At 51.3% G+C, this 14,159-nt stretch overlaps 1 protein-coding gene across 1 annotated transcript; it reads left to right on the forward strand.

Moving 5' to 3' along the window:
• The first annotated feature begins 1,503 nt into the window (after positions 1 to 1,503).
• Positions 1,504 to 12,218, forward strand: LOC103188033 (ABC-type oligopeptide transporter ABCB9). The gene is made up of 11 exons (XM_042337486.1): positions 1,504 to 2,119; positions 6,813 to 6,927; positions 7,533 to 7,663; positions 7,778 to 7,983; positions 8,316 to 8,513; positions 9,371 to 9,499; positions 9,741 to 9,929; positions 10,103 to 10,276; positions 10,624 to 10,786; positions 10,929 to 11,062; positions 11,519 to 12,218. The coding sequence occupies exons 1-11, from the start codon at positions 1,504 to 1,506 to the stop codon at positions 11,753 to 11,755; spliced, it is 2,292 nt and encodes a 763-aa protein (XP_042193420.1). The 3' UTR covers positions 11,756 to 12,218.
• The last annotated feature ends 1,941 nt before the right edge of the window (positions 12,219 to 14,159 follow it).

Here is a 14,159-nt window from a genome sequence, read left to right on the forward strand (position 1 = left end):
AATAGTCTCTCTCAAACTTTACAACCGCGGCGAACCACTTCCGAGTGAATCTGTTTATAACAATGACAACAATCTTTGATATTAGCGCCTTATCACATCTTCGAGACGTCTCAAAGCGCTTATAAGGTGAGAGTGGATCTGTTTTGTATTCCAAGTTATGGCAATATTTTTTTTAATTCAATTAAATTAACGACATTAAAGAAAGCTATTGCGGGAGCCGGGTGTTGAGATGTGGTTTGATGTGTGATGTGATGTGTTGCTCTTCCAGGAGGCGGGTGCACACCCCGAGCCCTGGCTCTCATGCTGTCGCCTACACAGCACGCAGGTCAGGCACAGGGTTAGCAGCACTGTCTGGCCCCACATCAGCAGCCTCTCCCGGGAGAAACCAGGTAAAACACTTGTGGTGCTGACGATGGTGATGGCAGGTTGTGGAGAGACTCACTCACTCACTCTCCTCTCCAGCTGAAGGGATTTATGACAGCATCATTTTTTGTGAGTAGTAATGTTTTCTTAACCCCACCCCTCAAAAAAAATTGCCACCCACTCATCTATATTTGAATTTTTTTCTTTTCAAAACAATATATTTTATTTTACAGGGAATTAAAAAGTTCACAAATTTGATGCAGATAATTTTGAATAAGTTCACTTTTTCAGCCACTCAATTTATTGGTGTAACTTTAACATCTGGTGTGTTTTGTCGCAGGTTTAGTCCAAACTGACGAGAGAGAGACTGAGAGAGAGATGGAGTGTGAGACGGAGAGAGAGAGAGAGAAAGACACACAGAGAAACTGGGATAGAGAGAGACTGAGAATGAGAGAGCAAGAGAAAGAAAGAGTGTGAGAGACTGAAAATGACTGAGTGAGAGAGAGGCACACGCAGACAGGTATAGAGACAGAGAGAGAGAGAGAGAGATTGTGTGAGAGAGATTGAGAGAAAGACTGAGAGAGTGATAGAGAAAGAGAGACCGCTTAGAATTTTAGGCTTCAGTTAGATTGTAACTTTCCTCTGCCCAGTTCCTCCGATTGCAGAAAAGTTTCGCCCCCAAAACACACAGTCACTCCACTTTACAATGAATCCTGCGAAGCGCTTTATGAGCGACGTGTCGACGATGTGATAAGACGCTGTACTGTGGAAACTCGAGGAGTATCAAAAGAGAGAGGTTTTTTTTTTCCTCTACATTAGTTAGAACTGCAGTGCAAGTATACGTGAATGAGTAGGAACCATACCCACATCCTCTGCTTCTTGTATTTCAGTGCTGACTGGCCCTCCAGCCTGCTGTCTGGCTGCACTGCACCTCTCCAGATAACTCCAGTCGTTGCACATCTGAAACAAAAACAACTACAACAAGTCACATTTGTACAGTATAATATCGTTAATATCGGACAGACGGACGTCCCAAAGATGCTGAAGGAAGAGAAGATACGAGCTAGACTGACCATCAGCCAGTGATCACAGTTATCTAGTCGTCCTTAGTTAGTTATATTGTTTGCAGTTAGCGGTAGGATGCGGGGCTGGCAGGCTGGGGTCTGCTCACTGCTGGGAGCGGCTCTGGACGTGTCGGTCACTACAGTCCTGTATATCCACGGCACCGAGTACCAGCGTTTCTCCGCCGACCTGCGCCGCTTCTCCGTGTCCCGCAGCTTCCTGGACCTGTGGGCGGCCTGTGTGCTGCGGCTCTGTCTGCTGAGCGGTGCCGGCCTGGGCGTGTGCCTGAACCCAGCCCAGGGCCCCGGGCGGCTGGGGCGCTGGGCCGGCTGGCTGCGGCTGCTGTTCGGGCTCGTGCCGCTCTACGCCACCGTCAAACTGCTGCTGTACTCGGACACCAGCGCCTTCCCCCACGACCCCTGGTTCTGGAGCCTGTTAGCCTGGACTTACCTCTCCTCTCTGGCCACCTTCATTGCTTTGAAGTTGTCGTGTGTGAAGCCGGCAAGCGCTGTCGTGCGTTCAGAGAGCAGCGGGAGGAGCGATGAAGAGCGGAGTCTGTTGGACAGTGAGGAGCAAGGAAACACCGGCATTAAAGTCTCTGCAGTATACGTGGTGTGGAGGGTTCTCGCTTTCTGCAAACAGGATGCGTGTTTGCTGGCTGCCGCCTTTGTCTTCCTGCTGATTGGCGTTTTGTGTATGTCTTTCAGAAATTCCTCTCCGTCTTAGAAAAAGTTAACTCCTGAATTAACTAATTTTAATGCATTAAAAAGTTAATTCATTTGGTCACTCAATCCGCGACAGTTGCCGGCCGCGATTTGCCCACAAAACACACCGTCAATTCACTTTACAGTAGATTCTGTGAAGCTCTTTGAGATGTCTCACCGACGTGATAAGGCGCTATATCAAATGCAAACATTATTATTGGGGAGGGGAGGAGCCTGGGCCTACTGACCCAGGTACTTAAACTCGACGCCGGAGCGAGTGCAGCCAGTCGGGGAGCGGCAGCAGGAGAGCGCGGGGAGGAGCCTGGGCCTACTGACCCAGGTACTTAAACTCGACGCCGGAGCGAGTGCAGCCAGTCGGGGAGCGGCAGCAGGAGAGCGCGGGGAGGAGCCTGGGCCTACTGACCCAGGTACTTAAACTCGACGCCGGAGCGAGTGCAGCCAGTCGGGGAGCGGCAGCAGGAGAGCGCGGGGAGGAGCCTGGGCCTACTGACCCAGGTACTTAAACTCGACGCCGGAGCGAGTGCAGCCAGTCGGGGAGCGGCAGCAGGAGAGCGCGGGGAGGAGCCTGGGCCTACTGACCCAGGTACTTAAACTCGACGCCGGAGCGAGTGCAGCCAGTCGGGGAGCGGCAGCAGGACAGCGCGGGGAGGAGCCTGGGCCTACTGACCCAGGTACTTAAACTCGACGCCGGAGCGAGTGCAGCTAGGCAGGGGAGGGGACGGAGCGGGGAACTGCGACGTCATAGATTAGTTTTCAGGTGAGTGCGCGCGCACAAAAAAAAACAAAAAAAAAAAAAACCCTCCGCCCCCCCCCCCCCCAGGGCTCACATCAGAGCCCACTATGGTCCTGTTGGGTTCGATGCCCCAATCTGCGGGATAATGCCATCCACCTGACCGCTCGCTCCCGGTCCCCGCGTGCGCACTATGGCTGCCGCTTTGACCCGAGCCCCCTCACCCCCTCCCTCCCTCCCCCCTCCTCTCTCCCCCCAAACCCTCCCCCCTCTCCATCTCTCCCGCTCTCTCCTCCTCTCTCTCCGTCCCTCTCGTCTTCTATCCCCACTTGACCCTCCCACAACCTCCCTCTGTTCCAGTCTGGGAATCCTCCGCCGGGCTCACCGCGGCACTCGGCGTTGGCTGTCCAGCAGCAGCCACACCGACTGCCCCATTCCCCACCACACTCGCCAGCCACCCCGGACACAGACCCGGGGAGTCAACCTCTCCTCCCTCATCCCCATCTCCCCCACCCCTGCCTCACAACCTGGACCCCCCTCCCCTCCCACACACCCTTCTGTCAACCGCTCCCTCCACATCGGACTGCAAAATGTCCGCTCCCTCTGCAACAAGGCCCTGGTCATCAACGATCTCATCCTTGATGAGAACGTTGATATCATGGCCTTGACAGAAACGTGGCTCACCCCAGGCGACACCTTCCCCCTCACGGAGGCCACGCCACCCGGCTACACCTCCCACCACATCCCCCGCCCCAACCGCCGTGGCGGTGGTGTTGCCCTTATCTCAAGGACACCACTTGCCCTATCCCCCTACTCCTCTGGCTCTTTCCCCTCCTTCGAGCACCTCACCCTCTCCCACCCCTCATTCCTCTCCCTTAAAATCCTCCTCCTCTACCGGCCCCCTAAAACCTCTCCCACCTTCATCTCTGACATTTCAACACTCCTCACATCTCTTTGCCTCTCCTCTGATCGCCTCATCATCCTGGGCGACTTTAACCTACACTTCACCCCCTCCTGCTCCATCTCCACAGACTTCTCTTCCCTGCTCTCCTCACTCAACCTTTCCCTACACATAAACTCCCCCACTCACAGTCACGGCCACCCACTCGATTTGGTGATCACCCGGGGCCTCAGTGTCTCGGATGTCACTATTACCGACAAGGCCATCTCTGACCACTACTTCATCTCCTTCACCACCTCCACCCCCCTCCCCACCTCCACCAGACCCACCACCATCTTCTACCGCCCTTGGAAGAAGTTACCCCCACAATCCCTAACCGATGCCTTGGAGTCCTCTGAACTCCTCTCCCTCTGGCCTTCAACCCTCACCGACCCCTCTTCTCCTCTCTCCCTCCTCCACAATATCCTCTCCTCCACACTCGATACTCTTGCCCCCATCACTTCCCGCACTGTCTCCTACTCCCGCTCCTCCCCCTGGTACACCACCCACCTCCGCTCACTGAAATGCCAGGTGCGGGCTGCTGAGCGCACCTTTGTCAAATCTGGCCTAACGGTCCACCGACAAATCTGGCTGGACCTCCTCAAAATTTACCGCTCCACTCTAGCCTCGGCCAAGTCGTCCTTCTACTCCAGGATAATCCTGGAGGCGAAGAACAACCCCAGGCTACTGTTTTCCACCACATCCCGACTCCTCCGTCCCCCCCGCCACCCCGCGCAGGTCATCTCCTCCAACCTTCACTGCGAGGAGATGCTGGATTTCCTTGAATCCAAGATCAAGGGAATCCGCTCCGCGGTCACTTCCCCTCCAACTTCCACCCACCACCCACCCCTTCCCTCCCACACTCCGACTCCTACCCATCCTCCCCTACACACCTTCGTACCCGTTTCCCCACCCTCTGTCACTGAACTCATCCTATCCCTAAAACCAACCACCTGCTCCCTTGACCCCATCCCCACTCCACTCCTTATCTCCCAGCTCCATTTTCTTGCCCCACACATCACTGACATCATAAACCTGTCCCTCTCCTCTGGCTCTGTCCCCATTCCATTAAAAACTGCCATCATCACGCCCACCCTGAAAAAACCCTCCCTTGATGCGTCGCAGCTATCAAGCTACCGGCCCATCTCCAACCTCCCCTTTCTCTCCAAGGTCTTGGAAAGAGTTGTCGCCTCCCAACTGCGCTCTTTCCTCTCCACCCATTCTCTTTTTGAACCCCTTCAGTCAGGTTTCCGTGCTGCTCATAGCACAGAAACTGCCCTGGTCAAGGTCACCAATGATATCCTGACTATCTGTGACCAGGGCTCCCTCTGTCTCCTCGTCCTCCTCGACCTATCGGCAGCATTCGATACGGTCGACCACGCTATCCTACTCCACCGCTTGTCCTCCCACCTCAACCTTCAAGGCACTGTCCTTGAATGGTTTAGCTCTTACCTTTCCCACCGTCTTCACTTCGTCTCAACGAATGGCTTCTCCTCCACCCCCCGTACTGTCTCATGTGGTGTCCCTCAGGGCTCTGTCCTCGGTCCCCTCCTCTTCACCCTCTATATGCTCCCCCTCGGTGACATCATCCGCAAACATGGGGTTAACTTCCACATGTATGCGGATGACACCCAACTCTACCTTTCCTCCTCTACTCTCAACTCCACGACCACCGATGTCCTGACAGCCTGCCTGTCCGACATCGAGTCCTGGACGAGAGACAACTTTCTTCAGCTCAACGTGCGAAAAACCGAGGCCCTCCTGATTGGCTCACGTCAGCGCCTCCGCACCTCAGGCGCTGACACCATCAGCATCCAAGGCTGCACTCTCCACCTCTCAAAGCCAGTCAGGAACCTCGGCGTTTTGTTCGACCCTGAGCTGTCCTTTCTCCCTCACATCCGCACCACAACTGGCACCGCCTTCCATCACCTCCGGAATATCGCCAGATTACGGCACTACCTCACCCCTCACGCTGCTGAAACCCTGGTTCACGCCTTTGTCACCTCAAGGCTGGACTATGGGAACTCTCTCCTCGCCGGCCTTCCCGCCACCTCCCTCCACAAGCTGCAGGTCATTCAGAACTCTGCAGCTCGTGTACTGTCCCGCACCAGGCTTCGGGACCACATCACTCCTACCCTCGCTCGCCTCCACTGGCTCCCCATCCCCCAGAGGATTGATTTCAAGATCCTCATCCTCACCTACAAGGCCATTCACGGCCTTGCTCCCTCCTACCTCTCCAACCTACTATCCCCCTACCTACCTGCCCGTACCCTCCGTTCCTCTGGCTCCGGTCTGCTCCACGTCCCCCGCCCCAACCGCCCTACTATCGGTGGTCGGGCCTTCAGCCTCTCAGCCCCGAGGCTCTGGAACTCCATCCCCCAGTGCCTTCGCCTTGCTTCCTCCCTTTCCTCCTTCAAGGCCGGTCTCAAAACCTTTCTCTTTGACCGTGCCTTCAGCTCCCCTCTCGACTCTCTTCCTCCTCCTCGCTCCCTCCCTTCCCTCCCCTCACCCTGACCATTTCCCCCCTCCTCTCTCCCTCCCTTCCCTCCCCTCACCCTGACCATTTCCCCCCTGCTCGGGTCATGACCCAACTGTGCAGCGCCTTGGGACGTCCTCCTGACGTGAAAGGCGCTCTATAAATGGAATCTTGTTGTTGTTGTTGTTGTTGTTGTATGATTATCTACAATCTTACAGATCATGAATTGGACTCGATTTAAGACGGCCCAGAATTGTAGAAAATTCCTAAATCCGGTCTTAAGTGCCGAAAAAACTAACATCCAAATTCAGAATGATTTTAAGAATGATTTCCTACAATCCTACGGCGCCTTAAGGTTTAAGACAAGAACAACAAATCGCATTTATACAGTGTCTTTCACGTCAGGAGGACGTCCTGTGGCGCTGGACAAAGACGAAACGTTAAGGCAGGCTGAGCCTATGAGGGATTTCCCATGAACTGTTAACGCTGCTCTCTGCTTCTCACTCTCAAACGTAGGCGAAATCTTCATCCCCTTTTTCCTGGGACGAGTATTGGAAGCAATCGTTGCTCAGAAGAGCATGGCCATCTTCACCAGGGAGCTGTTTGGGATGGCGTTGCTCAGCCTGATAAGGTGACGGTTTGTCTTTAATCACTGGGATTAAATACACAGACGGGTTTGTGGGTTCATGGGTAAGAAATATGTGCGCAAGAGGGTTAGGAAAGACAGTCGTTTTCTTGCTGGCTTCAACAACATTAATGTTGTAATTGCACAAAAACAAAGTGTACAGAATTGACACTAACATTCTCACTCTGAGATCACAGCGTGGCTCATGTAATAACTATACGTTTTGGAGTATAATTCAAGCATTTTTATAGCATTCTATCATGTCAACATCTATCTTGGCATACAGTACTATATACTGCATCTTGGGATACACACTATATCTTGGGATACAGTATATAGTTTGGGACAAGCGACTGGCAGGATGGTGGAAGACGAACTGGATGGACCTTGGTCTTCTTTCGTCTAGCAATTGTTATGTTCTTACATCTCAAAGTGCAGTCTGGGTTTACATCGAATGTACAACACATAAACAGGCCACTTGTCGCAACCAGGTATGCCAGGTGTGTTTGTACTCTGAGTGCGAAGACTGTTGTAGGAAACACAGAGGGTGTTTTGTGCACAGCTAACCATGTGCTTTCCCTGTCCCCTCGTCTCCCCTCCCCTGGGAGCAGTGGGCTCACAGGAGGCTTTCGGGAAGGAGCTTTCAACGTGGCGTTTGCCAGACTGAACGTGCGGATTCGCAGGCTGCTGCTTACTTCCCTGCTGCAGCAGGAGATTGCCTTCTTCGATTGCAACCACACAGGTCTGTGAGGAACTGGGGAACTGTTTATAGATGACTCCGCCTCCCCCCCCCCCCACTTTAACGCAGAGAGAAGCAACTGACCGGTAATTGACCACATGTGATTCATGTTCACAGGTGACATGACATCTCGGCTGACCTCCGACACAACAGTAGTGAGCGATGTCATCTCTCAGAACGCTAACATCTTCCTGCGGAGTCTGGTGAAGACTCTGGGCATCTGCGCTCTCATGATCACTCTCTCCTGGAAGCTCACTGTGGTCACAGTGATTGGGTTTCCGGTAATAATTCAGGTGTCAGACATCTACAGCCAGCATTACAAGGTAGGCTTCCTCCCAAATGTCCCAACGACTAATGAACATTTCCACGTCTTTGATTTCGAGACGAGATGAGGCAAGCGTTAGTATTTATCAGCCTCTTTTCTCAAATAGTATCTGGCTCTCAGCAGCCAATAGGATGGACCTCCCTGCCCAATAGGATCTATGGGTGAGTGCAGGCAAAATGTGGTCTGTACACACGGGAAGCTGGCTCATCCACACAGAAAGTGATGTCACTGATGACCTGGAAACGGGCTGGTAACCATTTTGTTTTGCTGACCCCAAAACACACAGAGTGGTCTTGCATTGAGTTGTGGTGTTTTTCCGGTCGCTCGCAGGCACTAGCCAAAGAGGTGCAGGACGCTCTGGCAAAGGCAAACCACATCGCCGAGGAGGCCATCTCCTGCATCAAGACCGTAAGAAGTTTCGCTGCCGAAGGGGCAGAGGAACGCGTTTACAACGAGCAGCTCAGCCGCATGTATGCCTTGAACAAGAGGGAAGCTTTGGCCTCCGCCTACTTCACATGGGCCACCAAGGTACAGAACCGTTCCCTTCATATTGGCGAGTGATCTCTCGTGTCCCATTGCCCGGCAGGTCAGGAGGTCTGTCCATGTGTGCCGTGGACCCACTTCCTGCCGCGAGACGTCCCAAACTCAGCTTGCAAGACCGTTGAGCTAAATCTGCCTCAATCATAGAACCTTAAAGCACAGAAGGAGGCCACTCAGCCCATCGTGCCTATGCCGGCTCTTTGAAAGAGCTACCAATTAGTCCCATTCCCTTGCTCTTGCCCCATAGCCCTGCAAACGTTTCCTTTTTAAGTACGTATCTGATTCCCTTTTGAAAACTGCTATCGAATCTGCTTGCACCGCCTTTCAGGCCGTGCATTCCAGACCGTAACCTCTGTTCTTGTTCTTGCAAAATGGAAAATTACCAATAAATGATATGCTGCACAGAGGCTCCAGGAGGGATGGATCTTGACCGATTCCCAACCTCGCAGTCTCTATGCTGTTCATGCCAACTCATGTCCTTTAAACATCTATTCCAGGTAACAAACTGTTTTTTGCCCCCCTCCTTGACCCCCATACATCTGCTCTGACTCTGGCCTGCAAGACAGGACAGTGCCATAAATTGAAATGTGATGAATTCACCCTGTATGTAACACGTTTCTCTAAACATGACCGTGAGGGGATAAATATTTGTTAGGACAGGGTATTAAGGGATAGGGTAAAGGCAGGTAACTGGACTTGAGGTACAGATCAGCCACGATCATATAAAATGGCGGAACATGCTTGAGGGGCTGAATAGCCTACTCCTAATTCTATATCTATGCATCTATGAAACAGGTTCTAGAGAGGATTTTTGTCTGATGTTTCCTCTTCCTCACCTTTCCCAGTTCCTGCAGCTGGCTCTCCAATGCAGCATCATTTACTACGGTGGGTTCCTGGTGCTGTCTAACTCCCTGACCAGTGCCAGCCTCATCTCCTTCATCATTTATGAGCTGGCTCTCGGTGACTGCCTTCAGGTGAGTGTGTCACCTGCTACAGGTGAGGGCATTATTACCTGTACCCTATGATACAGGTATTAGATGACAATAATCCTTGCGTTTAATATAGCGCCTTATCACATCTTCGAGACGTCTCAAAGTGCTTCACGGGATACACAGTAAGGTGAATTAACTGTGTATTTTGTGGGTGAAATTCATCAACCAAAGTGCTGGTTGTGAGACGTCCTCACTGTTGGATTTCACTCTTCTCTGATTCCAGGCGATGGGGATGGTGTTTACCAGCCTGGTTCAGGCCGTGGGTGTGATGGAGAAGATCCTAGAGATCATCGACCGCAAGTCAGCCATGTCGCGAGACGGAACCTTGGCTCCGGAAACGTTGAAGGGTGAAGTGACTTTCCGGAATGTTACCTTCTCCTATCCGAGCCGGCCCGAGGTCCCTGTTTTGAATGTGAGTTCTTCCTGTAGTCCCAGTCACTACACTTTACAGTATATTTTGCGAAGCACTTTGAGACATCTCAACAACGTGATAAGGCGCTATGTAAAATCCAATAACTGTTATTATTATTGATGAGAAAAATGGGATGATTTGGTGTAACCGGCCGCATGGTCATTGTGTTGCAGGACGTGTGCTTCACGCTGAGCCCCGGGGAGGTGACGGCTCTGGTCGGCCCCTCGGGCAGTGGCAAGAGCTCGTGTGTGCATCTGATGGAACGTTTCTACAGCCCGCACGCCGGGGAGGTGCTGCTGGACGGCCTCCCCCTTCCCCAATACCAGTCCCAGTACCTGCACTCCCAGGTATGGCAGCCACATACTAGACACACGGCAGACACACGTCAACCGCCAAGGCGAATCCAGGGGAAATACTGTTAGTCCCTGAATGCTACTATCCCCAGTCTCACCCCTCCCCACACGCCCCCTGCCCTCCCACACCCCGCCACCAAGGTATTATCTGAAGAACGTAAGAATTGTTAGATGAAAGAAGACCAAGGTCCACACAGCACACCATTTTGAGATATTATTTCCTATAAGACCATAAGAATTCTTCCCTCTAGTTGATTCTTGCAATACAGTTCCTAAAATATTTTCTTGCTCTTCTTTTCCCTCTTCCCTCTCCCCCCCCCCCCCCACCGCACCCCTTTGAGGTTGCTCTGGTGGGACAGGAGCCCGTCTTGTTCGCACGTTCGATAGAAGAGAATATCACGTACGGTATGGAGCAGGCCAGCTCCGCGGATTCAGTGACAGAGGCCGCGAGGAAAGCCAATGCACACGACTTTATCATGGAAATGAAAGACGGCTACAGCACAGGTAAGTGAGCTCACAGTGGCCGGAGCCTCTGATGTGCAACATGATGGTGGACTCGCAGCTAATAATCCTAGCGTTTTGTATTGCGACTTTTTAACACTCAAAGCACTTCATGGGTAATTGTGTTCCCTTGTCCTGATCAGAGACGGGAGAGAAGGGGCGCAGCTGTCGGGGGGACAAAAGCAGAGAGTGGCCATCGCTCGGGCCCTGGTCCGTAGCCCCCGGGTCCTGCTGCTGGATGAAGCCACCAGCGCGCTGGACGCCGAGAGTGACCACAAGGTGAGTGAGTGACCGTCAAAGCTCAGGCGACCATTATTGTCTCAAACACGCACGGTTCCTACCACGGCTTAAATCTCGCAGTCAAAAGCGAACGATTAGGTGACTGAGGGATTGTGATAGTAACAGCCTGAAGCTGTGAGGCCATGGTGTGATGGGAGCAGAGCCTCGGAGGCTTGAAATTCCACACGGTCTCAGCCCACGGAGACTGTTTTGCCTTACAATCGAAGGTGGCACCGAATCTTTGAAAATCCTTCAATTCAGTCTAATTTGGGAAGCTGGTTTCCTTTTAAGAACATTGAAAGTCGGCAGTGATGCCAATGCCGACCTGCCAATGCAGAATTTATTTCACAGACCTGTTATAACGCAGGGCATAAATTTACGGACCCCAATCTCAGGGTCACAGTGTGTTTCTACAGCAAGGCATACATTTGGACCCAATCTCTTTGCCCCTTTTAGGTCCAGGAAGCACTGTACAGTATTAAGGAGAACTGCACTGTCCTGATCATAGCTCATCGGCTCAGCACTGTGGAGAAGGCGGATAAGATAATCGTCATTGACAAAGGCAGTGTGGTGGAGCAGGGGAGTCACAAGGAGTTAATGAGGAAAGGGGGCCTGTATTTCACATTGGTGCAGTGGCAGACACTTGGTTTGGAGAATAGCCCTGAAGATAAATTGGTGGTGGTGAACCACTGACATGGAAACAATACCAGGGAAACTGAGGAGAAAGACAACATGATGAAGAGTTGAGAATGGAGTCCCAAGTGATAAACCCAGAGCGATTCTCACTCTGTGCTCCCGGAAATGGGTTTGTTTGGACATAAAGAATGGTGAATGGAAATGCTAGGGAGAGGGGGTTAGAGGTGCAGCTGGAATAAAAGGATTTTGGCAGTCAACTAGATAAATTGTTAATATCCAGTTTGCTGGTGCAGAAATCAATTTATATTGAAAAAAGGCTAGGGGACGCAGGGTGTGTCTGAAATGTAAAAGTAGGGATGTGCGCTGGTCAGAGGCTTTTGGTATATTGTGTTCAGTTTTGGACACTTAACCTTAGGAAGGATGTATTAATGTGAAGGAAATCGGTGATCTAATAAAATGGGTGAATGACCTCCTCCTGTTCCTATGACAGAGACTTTACACTTTTAATAGTGCTGACAACATAAAAAAAATCTCAAAAGTGCTTTACAAACAAAAGCAGTAAGTGTCTGTCATAAGCATTCGGGGTAATGTTTTGCCCTTGTAACGTCCCGCAGACAGCCATGGGAATGGACAGCCAGTTTATCTGGAGGAATGTTGACCAGGATGCCGAGAGAAACTCTCCCTCTTTTTTTCAACATCCAAGACTCCCAAACATATTGTGGAAAACCCTTTAATCAAACAGTAACAGCAGTAATAATGTTAAAAATCAATTCAAAATCCTGGTCCTCACCTACAAAGCCCTCTTATTGCCTCGCCCCACCCTACCTCTGCGACCTCCTAAACCCCAACCAACCCGCCCACTCCCTCCGCTCATCCGGCTCCGGTGGCTCCACGTCCCCCGACCCACCCGCCCCACCATTGGTGGGAGAGCCTTCAGCCACTCTGCACCCAACCTCTGGAACTCCATCCCCTAATCACTCCGCCTCTCTCCCTCTTTAGCCTCCTTCAAGTCCCGCCTCAAAACCCTCCTCTTCAATCATGCCATTGGTCACCCCCCTTTCCCTCCCCTCTCCCCCGACCCCAGCTCGGGTCTGAAATGCTGTACACTGTCCAGCGCCTTGGGATGTCCTCCTGACGTGAAAGGCGCTATACAAATGTAATGTTGTTGTTGTACCAATGTCCTGTAATTGTGGATATGAGCCGGTCTTGCAATCTTCCACTCATATCATTCATTCAATATCAGGTGCTCCACTGCGATTAGCTCCAACTGGAAATGTTCTTCTGCCTACGTTGTATAGTGAATTTGTGCTTCCGAAAAGAACTCAAGAGAAAACTATAAATACAACACTTTAATTTGACCATCTGGCCAAAGAGACGTCTGTTTCCTCTTTCTAACAAGTAGAACATGGCTCCACTTGTGTACTTGAGACTCAGAAAGCTAGCAGCAAAGAAAGTCATTTGGCCCATCATGTTTGAACTGGTGCTCAAGAGCTGTAGCTCTTTACTCGTATCTTTCTCAAACCGTTTAATATTTTTCCTTAAAAGCATTTTCTATTTTAAACAGCGCAACTGACTTGGCGTTTTGTGGTGACACATTCCACATCCTAAGAAACCTTTGTACAGATTCTAACTTCCTATCTTTTCATTTTCACTTCAGAGTGTTTGATGCTAACGTTGAGGTTAACACTCACACTCTGGCCCGACAATAATTTTGCATCCTGTTCATGGCTGAGAGCAGAGCTGCAGACGAATGTGACGTATCCACTAAGCATAAAAAAATGCAAGCTCCTCTCCATCCTCCCAACTCAACACAAGCAGGTATGATAAAAAGGTGCAAAAAAAATCACTCATCAATACACACAGTTCCAGCAAATGCCGGCAGGAGTTATCAAAAACAGTCAGAAAAGAAACTGAGCGATTTTATTTGGGACATTGTCGGCCGTGACGCCCAAGGAGAAATTTTCCTTTGAACTTGAAAATGGGGAGAGAATTGTTCTGTAAAACAAATACAAAACAAAACAGAAGTTGCTAGGAACACGCAGTAGGTCAGGCGGCATCTATGGAGAGAGAGGAGAGCGAGTTAACGTTTCAGGCCGACGACCTTGCGTCAGGACGCGCTTTCCTCGCTCTCCATAGATGCTGCCTATCCTGCCGCCTGTTCCCAGCGACTCCTGTTTTTTTATTTCAGATTCCCAGCATCCGCAGTATTCTGCCTTCTGTTCCGCAAAAAAATGAATTTCCATCTTTTTCTCTTCTCGACTCCCAGCTGTTGTGAGTTGCTGTTGTTGTTGTTGTGAGTTGTTGTTGTGAGTTGTTGCTGCTGTGAGTTGCTGTCGCTGCTGCTGTGAGTTGTTGCTGCTGCTGAGTTGTTGCTGCTGTTGCTGTGAGTTGTTGCTGCTGCTGTGAGTTGTTGTTGCTGTGAGTTGTTGTTGCTGTGAGTTGTTGTTGCTGTGAGTTGTTG

Source organism: Callorhinchus milii, unplaced genomic scaffold, assembly GCF_018977255.1.
Source record: "Callorhinchus milii isolate IMCB2004 unplaced genomic scaffold, IMCB_Cmil_1.0 Scaffold8, whole genome shotgun sequence".
Taxonomy (NCBI): domain Eukaryota; kingdom Metazoa; phylum Chordata; class Chondrichthyes; order Chimaeriformes; family Callorhinchidae; genus Callorhinchus; species Callorhinchus milii.